Source organism: Pogoniulus pusillus, chromosome 11 (genome assembly GCF_015220805.1).
Source record: "Pogoniulus pusillus isolate bPogPus1 chromosome 11, bPogPus1.pri, whole genome shotgun sequence".
NCBI classification, from domain to species: Eukaryota; Metazoa; Chordata; class Aves; order Piciformes; family Lybiidae; genus Pogoniulus; species Pogoniulus pusillus.
In genome coordinates this window covers 26,669,587-26,684,477 of record NC_087274.1, presented here as the reverse complement: position 1 = coordinate 26,684,477, position 14,891 = coordinate 26,669,587, and the positions used below count along the sequence as shown (strand labels likewise).

Genomic DNA, 14,891 nt, shown 5'->3' with positions numbered 1-14,891 from the left:
ATCTCTATTGAAGTGTTTGCCTGCCTAGATAAAGCTACCTTCTTCAGGCTAAGGTTATGATGAGCCAATAAACAGCAGCTTTAAATAAAACCAATAGTTTAAAAACTAACTGTAGTGATCAATAGGTTTCTTCTCTGGTCAGCAGGTACTTTTCTAAAAGGTGTTTCTTTGTGGCTTGAGTATTGGTGTTTTGAGGTACCTTTTTCTGCAGTTTCTAGCCATTGACAGAAAATAGGGGTGAAATTTCAGGCTCTGGTACTTCCAGTCCGTGAAAGGAGGATTCTGCAATCTGTTGTGACTCAAGTGTGTGCCAAAACAGCAAGATCCTGCTGTGGAGGCTGCAAGCCTGGCAGGGTTCAAAGCCAGGTTGGATGGCACCTTGAGTAAGCTGGTGTAGGCAGGGGTGTCCATCCCCATGGCAAAAGGTCAGAACTAGGTGATCTTGAAGGTCCCTTCCAACAGAACCCTTTCTAGGATTCTGTGATCTGGGATATTTGTCTGGCTATTTCTGTCAGAATATCTGCATTTGGATACATATGGGCAGAGCTCACAGTTGTTGGCTTGCTGGATGGTAGTTGAGGGATATAACATATTTATCAGCTGCACTATTCCTGCAATGTGCCAAGGGGATGTGGGCAAGCTGGAGAAACGAGCCCATGTGAACCTCCTGAGGTTCAGCAAGGCCACATGCAAGGTCCTGCACCTGGACTGGGACAGTCCCCATTATCAAGAGAGGTTGAAGGATGATGTGATGAAGAGCAGCCCTGCAGAGGAGAAGGTACCAGTGGATGAACAGGTGGCCATGAGCTAGCACTGTGCATTTGCAGCCCAGATGATCAGTCATATCCCAGGCTGCATCAAAAGCAGCATGGCCAGCAGCAGGTCGAGAGAGGTGATTCTGCCACTCTGCTCTAAGACCACCTTACCTGGAGTACTGCTTCTGGCTTTGGGGCCCTCAACACAAGAAGAATGTGAACCTGATGGAGAGAGTCCAGAGGAGGGCCATAGAAATGATGAAGGCTGGAACACCTGTTCTGTGGAAGCAGAATGGCTTCTGGAGATGCTGCTCCTGCCTGACGCAGTTGAGCCACAAGCTGGCTGTGCACGCCTGAGGCAGTGCGAGGCTGTGCTGCTTTGTAGAGCTCTGTCACTCAAGCCTTGTGAGGACAATTCATGTGCATATTAACAGAGTGCTTAACAGGCTGCTGTGCAGAACCTTCTTGCGTGGCTGCTAAATCCCTTGGCCCAGCAACCAGCTGAGCAGTAGCAGCAAAACACAAAAGTCAGTGCTGTTGAGGACTGTCAGCTTTGGCTGCTGATTTTAGTCAGTGAGACACATGTGACTGAAGCAGATGTCTTGAGCTCCTTGCTGCCTTCTGGATCTGTCTCATGCCCCTCATCTTCTTCACTCCACAAGACAAAACAGAAATCAGATCTCCAAATGGTGCAGCATTTTCCAAGCTGTAGCCTTCCCTGTTAAGATGTTCCAGCAGGAGTTTTGGGGTATATTAATCTGTATATCTCTGTCTTCAGGAACAAAGAACTGATGCTGATTTTTATTTTCTCAAGGAAGAACCTGAGCCACATGGTAGTGAGAGCTCCTTACAGGGGAAAGGTGAAAATTCAGGTAGTTGAACTTTATTGGAGTCTCCCTATTGAAATGATAAACTTTCTGTTTTAGCCACATATGATGGTGTTGCTAAGTCTTGTAGGAAAAAAATTAGAGAGGCAAAAATCCATTTAGAACTTAGGCTGCCACTGCTGTTAAGGAGAATAAAAAAAAGTTTCAATAAATATATTAATGGCAAGAGAAAGGTCAAGGACAACCTCCAGTCCTTATTAGATAGAGAGGGGAATATAGTGGCAAAGGATGAGGAAAAGGCAAAGGTGCTTAACACCTTCTTTGCTTTAATCTTCAATAGCAGGGCAGGTTGTGTTCAGGACAACTGGACTCCTGAACTGACAGATGGACTCAGGGACCAGTGTAGTCCCCCTGTAATCCACAGGAAAAGAGTAAGGGACCTGCTGAACCACTTGGATCCCCACAAGTCCATAGGACTAGATGAAATCCATCCTAGGTTGCTGAGAGAGTTGGCAAAAGGGCTGGAAAGAGGAACCAGAAAACTCCAGAGCTGTAAGCCTGACCTCAGTGCCAGGCAAGGTCATGGAACAGGTCATCTTGAGTGCAATCACACAGCACTTAGAGGTTGGCCAAGGGATCAGGCCCAGTCAGCACAGGTTTAGGAAGAGTGGGTCTTGCCTGACCAACCTGATCTCCTTTTATGATCAGGTTATCTGCTTGGTGAATGTGGGGCAGGCTGTGGATGTAGTCTGTGTGGACTTCAGCAAAGCTTTTGGCACTGTCTGCCACAACAAGCTCCTGGCAAAGCTGGCAGCTCATGGCTTGGACAGATTCACTCTGATATGGGTCAAGAACTGGCTGCAAGGCTGGGCCCAGAGAGTGGTGGTGTATGGTGCCACATCCAGTTGGCAGCTGTCACTAGTGGTGTTCCCTAAGGATCAGTCCTGTTCATTATCTTTATTGATGACCTGGACGAGGGGATTGAGTCCAGCATCAGTAAGTTTGCAGATGACACCAAGCTAGGAGCAGGTGTGGGTCTGTTGGAGGGTAGGAGAGCCCTGCAGAGGGACCTGGCCAGGCTGGATAGGTGGGCAGAGGCCAATGGGATGAGATTTAACAAGGCTAAGTGCAAGGTTCTACACTTTGGCCACAACAGCCCCAAACAGTGCTACAGGCTGGGGACTGAGTGGCTGGAGAGCAGCCAGGAGGAAAGGGATGATCTTGGAGATCTCTTCCAACCTGGTTGAGTTTATGATTTATTTAGCCAAATACCTGATACGGATGAAGTAAATCTGGTGAGACCTGGCCAGGCTGGAGAGTTGGTCAGAGGTGAACCTTGTGAAGTTCAAGAAGGGCAAGCTTAGGGTCCTGTTCCTGAGGAGGAACAACCTCCTGCACCAGTATGGGGGAAGGGTGACCTGCTGGGAAGCAGCTCTGCAGAGAAGGACCTGGGAGTGCTGGTGGACAAGTTGGCCATGAGGCAGCAATGTGCCCTTGTGGCCAAGAAGGCAAATGGTCTCCAGGAGTGCATTGAGAAGAGTGTGGCCCGCAAGGGAGAGTCTCCTTCCCTTTTACTCTGCCCTGCATCTGCAGTATTTGTGTCCAGTTCTGGACTCCCCAGTTCAAGAGACGGGGAACTACTGGAGAGAGTCTGATGGAGGGCCATGAGGATACTTGAGGGGATGGGAGCATCACTCTTAGGAAGAGAGGCTGAAACACCTGGGGCTGTGTAGCCTGGAGAAGAGCTGACTCGGAGGGGATCTGATCGATAGCTAAAGGGTCATGAGAACAGGGCTGGACTCTTTTCAGTGGTGGCTGGTGACAGGACAAGGGGCAGGAGATACAAACTAGAACACAGGAGGCTTCACTTGGAGTTGAGGAGCAACTTCTTTCCTGTGAGGATGCTGGTGCCCTGGAGCAGGCTTGCCCAGACTCCAGCAGGCTCTGGAGTCTCTTTCTCTGGAGAGTTTCAGAACTCTTCTGGACACATTTCTGTGCAACCTGATAAAGGAGAACCTGTGTTAGCAGGGATGTTGGACTAGATCTCCAGAAGTCTCTTCCAACCTCCCCATTCTGTGGTAAAGTATGTCCCTCTCTGTGTAAATCAAGTGAACTAGGGCAGTGTTCTAAGCTGCCTAACAAGTGGCAGAAGCAAGATGTGCCTTGCAGCAAGTTGGGTGTAGACCCCAAACTTTGTGTTTTGGGGGCTGTATTCCATCTGGCTGGAGACTGCCAGAAGTGACGAGCGTGAGTTTGTGGTCTGGTTTCTATACAGCTCACTCATCATTTTCATCTTCAGCAGTTTGCTTGCAATTATTGTCATGTTCCTTTTCATGGTGTGTAAAAATCCGTTCTTGAATGTCACTTGATGTTCCCTTTCCTGCTCATAGAGCAAAAATTGTTGTCTTTCAGGAATTAGATGTTTATTTCACAGATCTTTCTCCTCCCCTCCCCTGAAAAATCCTTAGAAGAGCATGTTTGGGAGGTTTGATATTGCAGGTAATTGACTGAAATCGCTACAGTAATCTCAAATTTAGTAGAGTTTTTGGGCATGTCTAAACCAAAAATATGTTGGAAAGCCACAAATATATCAGAGGAGGGAAAAGAGAGGATTTCCTCATATTTACAGCTACGTTGAAGGTGAAAAAAATGAAGAGAGAGCCTTCTTTTCTAATTAAAATTGTAAAGCTCCACCTAATGCTTTAATTAGCTTTTCTCAGCTTTGACTCCCACGGTTGGATACCAAATTCCTGTGGGATTCTGAGACCCTAGGATGCTCTAATGCTTCAGCTGGTTGCTCAGTATGTTTGAGGGAAGTGGTGGAGGCAATACAAAAACCTTGTGCTAATAAATTTTCGTGCCTCAAGAGTTCCTCTTGCTGGAAAACCTGTTGCAGGGCTGCTTCTCTGCAGGGGGTTTGGACTTGATCTGTGGAGGTCTCCTCTAACTCCTACCATTCTATGATTCTTCATCTCCTGTTTCAGTTGCAACTTGGCAGAGTATCTGGGGTGCATCAAGAGAATTGTGTCCAGCAGGTCTAACAAAGTTCTCCTCCTGCTCTTCTATGCACTGAGACCACACCTGGAATACTGTGTCCAGTTTTGGGTCCCCAGTACAAGAGAGATAGAGATCTGCTGGAGGGAGTCCAACTGACGTACAGGGATGATTGTGGGACTTGACACCTCTGCTGTGAGGAAAGACTGAGACATGGGGTGCTTTAGCCTGGAAAGGAGAAGGCTGAGGGGAGAATCCTATGAATGCCTATGAGTATCTGAGGGGTGGGTGTCAAGATGAAGGTGCCAAGCTCTTTTTGATGGTGCCCAGTGACAGGAACAACAGGTACAAGCTGGAACACTAGAAGTTCTGCCTCAGTGTGAGGAGACATTTCTTTAAGGGGAGGATGACAGAGCCCTGGAGCAGGCTGCCCACAGAGGTTGTGGCATCTCTTTCTCTAGAGACTTTCAAAACCCACCTGGATGTGTTCCTGTGTGATCTGTCCTAGGTGACCATGCTCTGGCAAGAGGGTTGGACTCAATGATCTTCTGAGGTCCGTTCCAACACTTCACATTTTGTGAGTCTGTGACTATCTGCTGGAATTGGATGCTAAATTAATTCACATTTTACTATGCCAAACAGAAGAGCTGCCTGTGTCCTGCAGAGAATGTTGCTGAAGAGCTCTACAAAATGGCTCTTTGCCCTTAGAAATGTGTCCAGCTTCTGTCTGAGCTGTGGGAAGGTCTGGATGAGGGATAAAAAGCTGGGGCTGATGCGCTCCTGTATCTAATGGCAGAGCTGTTATTCTACATACCATTCCTTCACAAGTGCTGTATTATTTCTCTTCTAGACTTAGTCTTTCCAGCTCAGAATTATTTTTGAAGTTTAAATAGTTTTGTGCTCTTGTTTTGTCCTTTTTGCAGTCTGGGTGAATATTTGAGAGCTTTAAATATGTGATTATAAAGAAATGTTAGGGGAAAGTACTCGTGGCAGAACTGAGAAAGTCCTACTAGAACCTAATCAATATTTTTACTACTTCTATTTCCAGTTCTATTTTTTTTTCTTGATTTTTACAGTATCTTGTGGATTCTGTCTCTTTTTGGCTTAAATTTAAGAAAGCCAGCACTCTGCAAGTATCTGACATTCCATTTGATGATTAGAAAGCAGCTCTGTTAATAACTAATGCTCTTAAGTTACTTGTTCCCATGCACTCTTACAGAAGTTCTGTCTATTGTGACCAAAAAAGCAATTTGAGTGAGAGTACAGCTCAAGTTGATAAATCCTGTGCTGGCAGTGTTGGGTGTTTTCATTCTCATGTGGAACAGCTGCTTTGCATTCTTCTGAAAACCCAGGTCAGTGCAGCAATGAGTTTGCATAAGGCAGTTGTCTGTGGTGGATCTCTTTAGTGAGATGCCACTTCAACAACTCTGTTTTGTCAAGTCCCAGCTTGGGAAGTATGAGAAGAATGCTGCAGGTTGAGGTTTGAAGATCCGAGGAAGGATTCAGGATGTGCTCCCAGAGGATTGGGAAGCTACAGGAGCTGCCAGGGTGTGAAGCAGTTGTTGCTGTTGGTTTCAGATTCAGTAACCTTCAGGAATTACTTTTTTTTCCTGAAGATACTACTTAGGGTACTAATAGCTAATCCTATTAGCCACATGCCTTACTCTTATCAGCCAGCCTCAGCTTGCTTGCCTGCCTCTGCTGGAGCAAATGAAGCTGAGAAGGGGCTTCTGCAAATCTTGCAGTGTTTAGTTCCCCCTGCTGAGGAATTCAAAAGGTCGACAGCAGATGGGGCTTCTAGCACATGTCCTGATGGAGCTCGCTGTGGCTAACACGTGTGGTAATACTACAGTCAAGTCTGTTTGGTGGTGTGTGTCTAGATTGTTCCTGATAGAGGGATTTGCATGCAGTTGAAATGTTTTTGTTTCTCAAGACTAAGTTCTAAAGCCTTGGGAACACTTTTAAAGTTGGTTGGCTGGGTTGGTTTTTCCTTCTGTTTCCTTTTCTCTCAAGGTAGAGAGGCAGTACCAAGGGACTGCATTTTTAAAACCTCCTTAATAAAATACTAGGGTTAGGAAGCCAAGAAATGAAGTTATGAATTAAAGTTTTCCTTAGCCTGCTTTTCACATAGCTTTTGGGGTCATTCCATAAAATAGACCTTGGCTAAATTACCCAAATAAAAACTGGCTCTAAAATTGCTTGTGTAGCCACCTCCTTTATTTCAAATTATTGCAGGGAGGAGTTTTCTTCCCAGCCATATCAAAGCTTAAACACATTATAGACAGTGAAAGGTTTTAACCTGCTGTTTATTGCCAGAGGTATTGCCAAAAGCAGGATGGGAAGCAGTAACTGATTTTTTTCTTGTTTTTTTTACTGACATGGAGTTGTGTTTTTCTTAGCCAAACCTCTGCCATTTTCCTCTTGTCATTCCACATGCTGTGGTGCCTGATCCTTTGCATGGCTTTCCAGTAGTTCTTTGCTTCTTTGAAAATGAGAACCCAGAGTTGACTGCCTTAAGAAGTATAAAAGTAAGAGTACTAAAAGGAAGAGTAACAGCTTGGAAGCAGCAGGTTGACAGGTCAGTGGGGTGATTTCCAGTCACAGCCCACACAGTCCTGGGCCCCTCAATTCAAGAGAGATGTTGAGATGCTGGAATGTATCCAAAGGAGGGCGACAAAGCTGGTGAGAGGCCTAGAGCACAGCCCTGTGAGGAGAGGCTGAGGGAGCTGGGGGTGTGCAGCCTGCAGAAGAAAAGGCGCAGGGGTGACATCATTGCTGTCTGCAGCTACCTGAAGGGAGGTTGTAACCAGGTGGGGGTTGGCCTCTTCTCCCAGGCAACCATCAACAGAACAAGGGGACACAGTCTCAAGTTGTGCCAGGGCAGGTCTAGGCTGGATGTTAGGAGGAAGTTGTTGGCAGAGAGAGTGATTGGCATTGGAATGGGCTGCCCAGGGAGGTGGAGTCACCGTCCCTGGAGGTGTTCAAGCAAAGCCTGGCTGAGGCACTTAGTGCCATGGTCTGGTTGATTGGACAGGGCTGGGTGCTAGGTTGGACTGGCTGAGCTTGGAGGTCTCTTCCAACCTGGTGGATTCTGTGAAAAATCAATGGGATGGACGTACCATTTACTGCAGTTGTTCTAGAAATTGTGTGCAGGCAAGAACAAAAATTTGCCTGCAACTTTTTTGGGGGGTTGTTGGTTGTATTTCATTTTATTTCAAGTACCAGAAAGAAAACCTCAAGTAGTGTAAATTGGATCAAAAGTGTTATGGATGTTGTACAGTGTGGCCAGAAGGCTCTGTATGAACAGAACAGAAAGGCAGGGAGTTCATGATAATGCTTTTTGAACAGTATTGTAAGAACTGAAGTATTCAAAGGATACATATATAGAAGTGAGCAGATAGCTATACACAGAGCCAGCAAGTCAAGGGAGATGATTCTGCTGCTGTACTCATCTGTTTGAGACCTTACCTAGAGTCTTCTGTCCAGCTCTGGAGCTCTCAGCACAAAAAGGATACGGAACAGTGCAGGTCCAGAGGAGGCCATGAAGATGAGTAGAGGGCTGAAGCATCTCTGCTGTCAACACAGGATGAGAGATTTGGGATTCCTTTAGATTTGGTGACAATTGCATCCATAGTAGTAGATGACACAGTAGTAGTATTGGGTCTGCTGGGTTTTCTCCTTCTTGAGTAGTGACCACTTGTTGCTTTTTGCTCAGGATTTCTAAAGACAAAGAAACCAAACCACTTACCCCCAAGATTTTTGCAATTCCTTTGAAACCCTGGTAATTCAGTTGATTTCTTTGTATTCATTAAATTCCACACAGGGAGCTTTTAAATTCTTCTTATCTGCCACTGCTGTATATCTAATGCACACTTCAGGTACTCTGAGGGTTTGCTTGTGATGAATGAGGAATTCTTGCAAAGAATCTCACACATTCTGCATGCAGTTCATGACAGATTTCAGGTTTAATGAGCTGAGCTCTTCTAGACAAACTTGGAAGGGAACATCTGAGTGGTCAAAGCTTTCTGCTGCTATTGACTGTTTTTTGAGGGCAAATATGAAATATTTAAATTTGAACCAACCCTGAATCGATTGACTTTGGTTATGCAGTTTTAGACTTTGGTGTTTGGGTTGGTTTGGGTGAGTGTCAGTGCCCAACAGCTACAGCACAAGGCTGGAAGTATCAGAGGTCATTACTTAAAAGGCCTGGTTGCTTCTGAAGGTTCCAGTCCTCAGCTTCTTGTTCCACAGTCTTCTTCTCCATCATGTCTGGACACTACTATTTACCCTGGCTCACTAAACTCCAAAGGATCCTTGAAGCAGTGTAGTTCTATAGGTGAAAGATGATCACAGAATCAGCCAGAGTGGAAGGGACTACAAGGATCATCCACTTCCAACCACCTTGCCATGGGCAGAGACACCCTACCTTAGATCCGGCTGGCCAGAGCCTCATCCAGCCTGGCCTTAAACACCTCCAGGGATGGGGCCTCAACCACCTCCCTGGGCAAATTACTGAGTTTTGATTACTTCTACATACCTGACTAAATTTCACAACCAGGCTTTGACAGGAGGCAACTCTTCTGGAAATGTATTTGAAGTGTTTCAGCCTTGCTACTCTTTCAGAGTAGCAAGAGAGGAATGTTTTAATTGCTAGCTAAATGCTCGCAAAGTTAAGTAAAAAGCTAATTGATTGTCTGCCAAAGGGTTTCTATTCCTTTATCAAAGCAGGTTTACTGTTGAAACCAACCTTTCACCTATGTTTTATATCTTGATATTCAGCTTCAGACCTGTTGATTTTTGCAGTATGAAAGATAAATACAAGATAAACATTGTTCACGTGTCAGACAATTCACAGGGGTAATTCCATGCTTATTTTAGTCTTGCCTCCTCTTACCCCAGTTCCTTGGGTGATGAAGGGCTGCCTTTGACCAAGCAGTTGAGAAAACAAGGACTTGTCTCTAGCTGCTTAGTATGGCTCTTTGTATTCTGCAGTGATAGCTGGCTCTGCAGAGAGCAGCAGTGAAACATTCCAGATCCAACTGTAGTCTGGCGTTAATGAAATGCTTCCTACACATTTGCTATCAGCTGAGAATTTGGAGCCAATTTATGCATGCTGGATAAGCCAAAGCAGGAATGTCATTCCTTACAGAACTAAGAAAGCAACTTGTTTGAAAGAATAACTTGGAGGAAAGGTGAGCTGAACTCTCTAGATGAAAATTCAGGTTTATTTTCTAGCATGGCCATTTAAAAACCATCCAGAGAATCTTTTATACTTCATCAGTGCAATCACTGCTGTTTGGGATGCCCTGGGACAAGAAAAGCAATTTGTCCAAAACAATTGGAATGCTTCTGTTCTTAAAGTGTTTCTGATGCTTCTGCAATATTAATGTTCTGACTATGTTCTTAAAGATATATTTTTAAGTACAGGACAGATGGTCATGAGTCATTCTTTGAGAGCAATTTATGGCTAAATCTGACTTGGTCCTGTTGATAAAGGCAGAGTAATTGTTTCTAACTCTGCAGCGATTCTTTGATCCAGTTGTAAATTACTCTGGAATGTTCACTTTTCTTTTTCTCATGGGACAAGCAATCCTGAATACAAAATACCCTGCTTTCTTCATGTGGAGCTTGTCCTTTACATGTGACTGTGCATGTGGAAGTATGTCAGAAATGGGATACGTGCTGACCTTCCATCACCCCATAGTGCTGAGCAACTCTGTGTGCTTTGTGCTAGGGATTTCTAAGGCAAAAAGAGCTCCAGTCTCATGCACCCTGCTCTAGGTGAACCTGCTCAGGCCAGAGGGGTTGGACTAGATGATATCCAGGGTCCCTTTCAGCCCCCACTATGCTGGGATTCTGTCTGGTGGGATGCAACTAAAGTGTACACCACAAAATCATAGAATCAATCAGGTTGGAAGAGATCTCCAAGATCACCTGTCCAACCTAGCACCCAGTCCTGTCTAGTCAACTAGACCATGGCACTAAGTGCCTCATCCAGGCTTTGCTTGAACACTTCCCAGGACAGTGACTCCACCACTTCCCTGGGCTGCCCATTCCAACGGCAAATCACTCTCTCTGGCAAAAACTTCCTCCTAACATCCAGCCTAGCCTGGCATGGGAGTCAGTCAAACCCCAGAGAATTAGAGAGCAGGGAAAAGTGCATTCCAGCTGGAGGGGACTCAGGCTATTTTTTTGTTTTATTAAAGTTTGATCTGAGCTTGGGAGGAGCTTGGTCAGAGTTGTGGAGGGAGCCTCTCTCTTCCTTTCTGCAGAGAGGGAAAGGACTAGTAGTTTATGTTCCTGAAAAGCACTCTTCACAGCTCTCTGCCCACTTAACACCTTTCTTGGAAATATTTCTTCAACTGTGATTTGGAGGGAAGAGTCATCCTGCAGCTGGCACTTTGCTCTGCACTAAGGGGGTTGTATTGGAAGCATCAAGAAAGACCATTGGGCTGGGGCTATACAGTGGCACACATGCTGCAGCTGGCTCTGCTTGTCTTGGAGAGCTGTTCAGAGTGTACATATGTATAGCACTGTAAGATCAAACAAGAAAACAAAGCAGACCTTGTTTGGCCAGGCAGACAAACTTCTTCATCTTTGTATGTGGGGATTTGTGTGAAGAGGCAATCATCTACCTACATACCACTGAGAATCGGGGATTGCTGCTTGGCTTTTGCTGCCTTTTGGCTGATTCCTTCATAAGCCATGACTTTTTCATTGTCTTGAACACAAGAGACTTCTACACTGACAGGCTTTACATGGTAATATAGAGAGATATCCCCTATGGAAAAGCAGAGAGCAGAGAGAATTCTCACTCAGTGTCTTTAATAAACCTGCTTGTCGTGGTGCTAAGGGAACTGTAAACACACAGCTAACATCTTTAAACAAGAACGTGGAAATGGCTTCAGGTTGCCCCAGGGGAGATTTAGATTGGGCATTAGAAGAAACTTCTTCCCTGAAAGGGTTCTCACAGACAGGTACAGGCTGCCCAGGGAGGTGGTTGAATCCCTATCCCTGGTGGTGTTTCAGAGGGGCAGAGATGTGGTGCTGAGGAATGTGGTTTAGCCCCCAGCTTTGGTAGAGGTAGAGAATGGTTGGACTCAATGGTCTCAAAGGTCTTTTCCAACAGAAATGATTCCATGACTCTATTTGCTTTTATTAGTAGCAACAGATAACAGAGAATCTCTTGCCAGCTTGCTCATTGCACTGTCTGTGGAAAAATGGGAAGCCACTAATGCTTTTTCGTCCCTATGTCCAGTCCTTAGTTATGTTCAGTGCTGTTTGAGTCGGGCTTTTAAGGTTGTATGGCCTAACAAATTCATCTTTATAGTTAGAGGATTATTTGTGTAGCCTACAGGTAGAATTTCAAACCTGTGTCGACTAGGACTTTGCTTTGACAATTACAAATGTTACCTATGCGTGTTACCCTGCAAGAGCTATCCATGCATACTGCCACAGGGGTGAGATCTGCGAGGTGGTGAATGTTTCAGCACCTAAAAAAGGCAGGTTGAACTTAGAATGTGTTAGGAACTACTTCATTATCCCTGCTGCTTATGCAGTCAGTAACTTTGCAACATGACATTTGGCTGTGCAGTAAAGAGTGCTGGAGTTGTGGATATCAAAAGTATGATTAAAAGTTGGTTGTTTTTTTTTTTTTTTAATCAGTGAAAAGATTAACTTCTTTACAGTGTGTGTGGGAAATAGTTTAGTGTTGTTCTCTCTGAATGCAGTAGAGTGAGACAAGCCTGTCTCAGTCAACACAATGAATCCTTAGGGCTTTGGTGTAATAACATCCTGCACCCTACTCCCAGTTAAGGCTTTTTCTATTGGCAAAGCTCTGCTTTTTGCTGAAGTGCTTCCTTTATATTAAAAACTACATTTTGCTTTGCAAATAGTTTAGATAATCCTTGCTGTTTGAAGAAGCTGGATGTGATGGTTTGGGTGTTCCCCACCCCCCCACACTTTGGAAATCACCCAGACTAGACTCAGCTGGCTCTGGAAGTTTGAATGAAGCTTTGTGTTTACAGCTAGTACAATATACAAGCAGATATTTACAGTAGCTACAGTTATATACAGAAATATACAAGTTAAGAGGTAATACAGAAACACAACACCCAGAAACCTGAATCCCCTGGAGGGGCTCCCAACTGCCCTTCCACCTTCTCCCACCTCTCTCAACCTTACCCCAGTCCCAAGGAAGAATGGAGGTTCAGCCAGGGGTTAGGAAGTAAAGTGGATTAATCGGAGAGATGGCAGAGAGGTTAGAGAGAGAAATGCAGCCCAGAGCTCCCAAGCAGAAGTGCCTTTTCTATGTTTGGATTCTTGTTCTTATACCTCTTCACAAGCCTATGAGTGAAGTAGGCATCCCCCTTGTTTCTCTTTCACAGCCTGTGATCTAGTTCTTCTCACCAAAACATTTGAGCTAGCTTCAAACTAGCACACTGGATTCCCACCAAAGCTTCCTTGTAGTCTCAGGTTCTTGAAAGCTGCTTCTCCAGAAAGAAACTGGGACTGCATGTGTGAGGGGGTGGAAATGACTGGTCACTGGGTGTCTGGCTTATACAAGGAAATGGAAAACCTGCAGTAGACATTTGGTGACACATCTTACTCTCTTTGGAGCTAACGAGCCATGCTTTTGCAGCACTTCAACATTTCAGTGCTTTCTACACTTACATACATCAAGGAACTCATCTGAGTCTCTGCTGGGGAAACGATGTTTTATCACTCTTCTGCTTTTTAATGCAAGGTTAAATTAAGATTCTATTCATGCTATTTTAGGGTAACATAATTCAGGAATTGTTTTTTTTTCCCCTTCAAATTAACTTTCACATTAACAAATTTGTCAGTTCTCACTTTGATATCCTCCTTGCGGATTTTTGGCGGAGTTTGTGTGTCAGGACTGAGATTTGAGAAGAAGTTCACATGAAAAATGGCACAGCACTTTGTATTAGCTAAACAAAATGCAATAAAGTACAGACAGATGATTTTCTGCTTGGAAGTTTTTTGCAGCTATGTCACAGAGTGAAAAATCAAATGTGATGGTGGCTGGTTGCATGTTGATGAACTTCAACGAGAGCTTACAGCAATTAGTTCCAGTTTGCTAAGAGTCTTGCCCACATCATAAATCCTTTAGGATTTGCTGAACATCCTCAACAACTGAGTGAAGATTTATGGTACTTCACATTGCTTTTTTCTCCTCTTCTCCAGCAGCAGTTTAATGACAAGTTCTTGTTCATCTGATGACATTGATCAGGAAGAAATCCAGCTGGCTCTGCAGGCTGCTAAAATTGCCACACGAGAAAAGATCCGCTCCAGATTTCACGGCAGTAATGATCTTATTCACCGCCTCTTTGTCTGTATCTCAGGTAGGAGAGCAGCCTTTTGTTCTGCGTGTGAAAACTCTTCCTTCTGGTTTCAGGATGTGTTTTGGGGCCTAAGTGGCAGACTGGTCTAGAAATATCTCTTACTTGGTGAGAACTCACAGAATTGGTGGTGCAGACATCTTAGCAGTGCAGACATCTGTGTCGATGAAGAGTTTGGGCATGCAACAGGTTTGACTTCCAAGTGATTCCTTTTGCTTGGCAGTTCCCTGTGTTGAAGGGGAGGAATTTGATGCAGCTGTTGTCTATTGATGCAAAAGGAATCTCTCAATATTTCCTGCTAAAGGCCATGGAAGATATTGATCAAATTATAGGTAGCATGAAGGCCAGTATCTAACTTTACCCTTCTGGAAAAGCAGTTTAAATGTTCCGGTTTTATACCCAACATGAGTGAGGACTCCCCTCAAAAATAAATATGAGGCCATTAATGGGAGCAATGGACACATGTGAATGTTTTAAGGGTGGTGAATTAGTCTAGTAATGATTTACAAATTTTCTTAAACTCCTAGGTGTTGCTGACCAGCTGCAGACAAACTATGCTAGTGATCTGAGAAGCATCTTAAAGACCTTGTTTGAAGTTATGGCAACCAAACCTGAAACCGAAGACAAGGAGAAGCAAAAGAAAGGTGAAGACATCTAAACATTTATTTTTCTGTAGAGAATCACTGCTGGTAGCCCTATGGGGATCCATGAACTCTTTGACAGGAATTTCCTTAACACTTTGTCAAGTTTTTGACGTGACTTTTTGGTTTGTTTTACAGTTAATCAGGGTTTAAGGAATGCAGCATTGGAAGACTGTGCTTTGTGTCAAGAAAGTATTTCATCCTCAGAGCTGGCAGCGAAAGCCAGAGATGGGGACTTTGAAGGTACTTTCCTTTTTTCTGAGAAATGAAAATACCACAATGCTGTATAAAAAAATCAATGTTATAATGAAA

General features: G+C 44.5%; 1 protein-coding gene across 4 annotated transcripts in view; it reads left to right on the top strand.

Moving 5' to 3' along the window:
• The window catches only part of ZFYVE28 (zinc finger FYVE-type containing 28), a 127,333-nt gene that overhangs the window by 96,562 nt on the left and 15,880 nt on the right, over positions 1–14,891 (top strand). For 2 of the 4 annotated variants that reach the window (XM_064151574.1, XM_064151572.1), the window contains 3 exons: positions 13,787–13,941; positions 14,466–14,582; positions 14,718–14,822. In XM_064151574.1, coding sequence (XP_064007644.1) covers positions 13,787–13,941; positions 14,466–14,582; positions 14,718–14,822 — 377 coding nt within the window. Of the gene's footprint in view, positions 1–13,783; positions 13,942–14,465; positions 14,583–14,717; positions 14,823–14,891 lie in introns of all 4 variants that reach the window. The other 2 variants (XM_064151573.1, XM_064151571.1) reach the window with 1 other exon arrangement.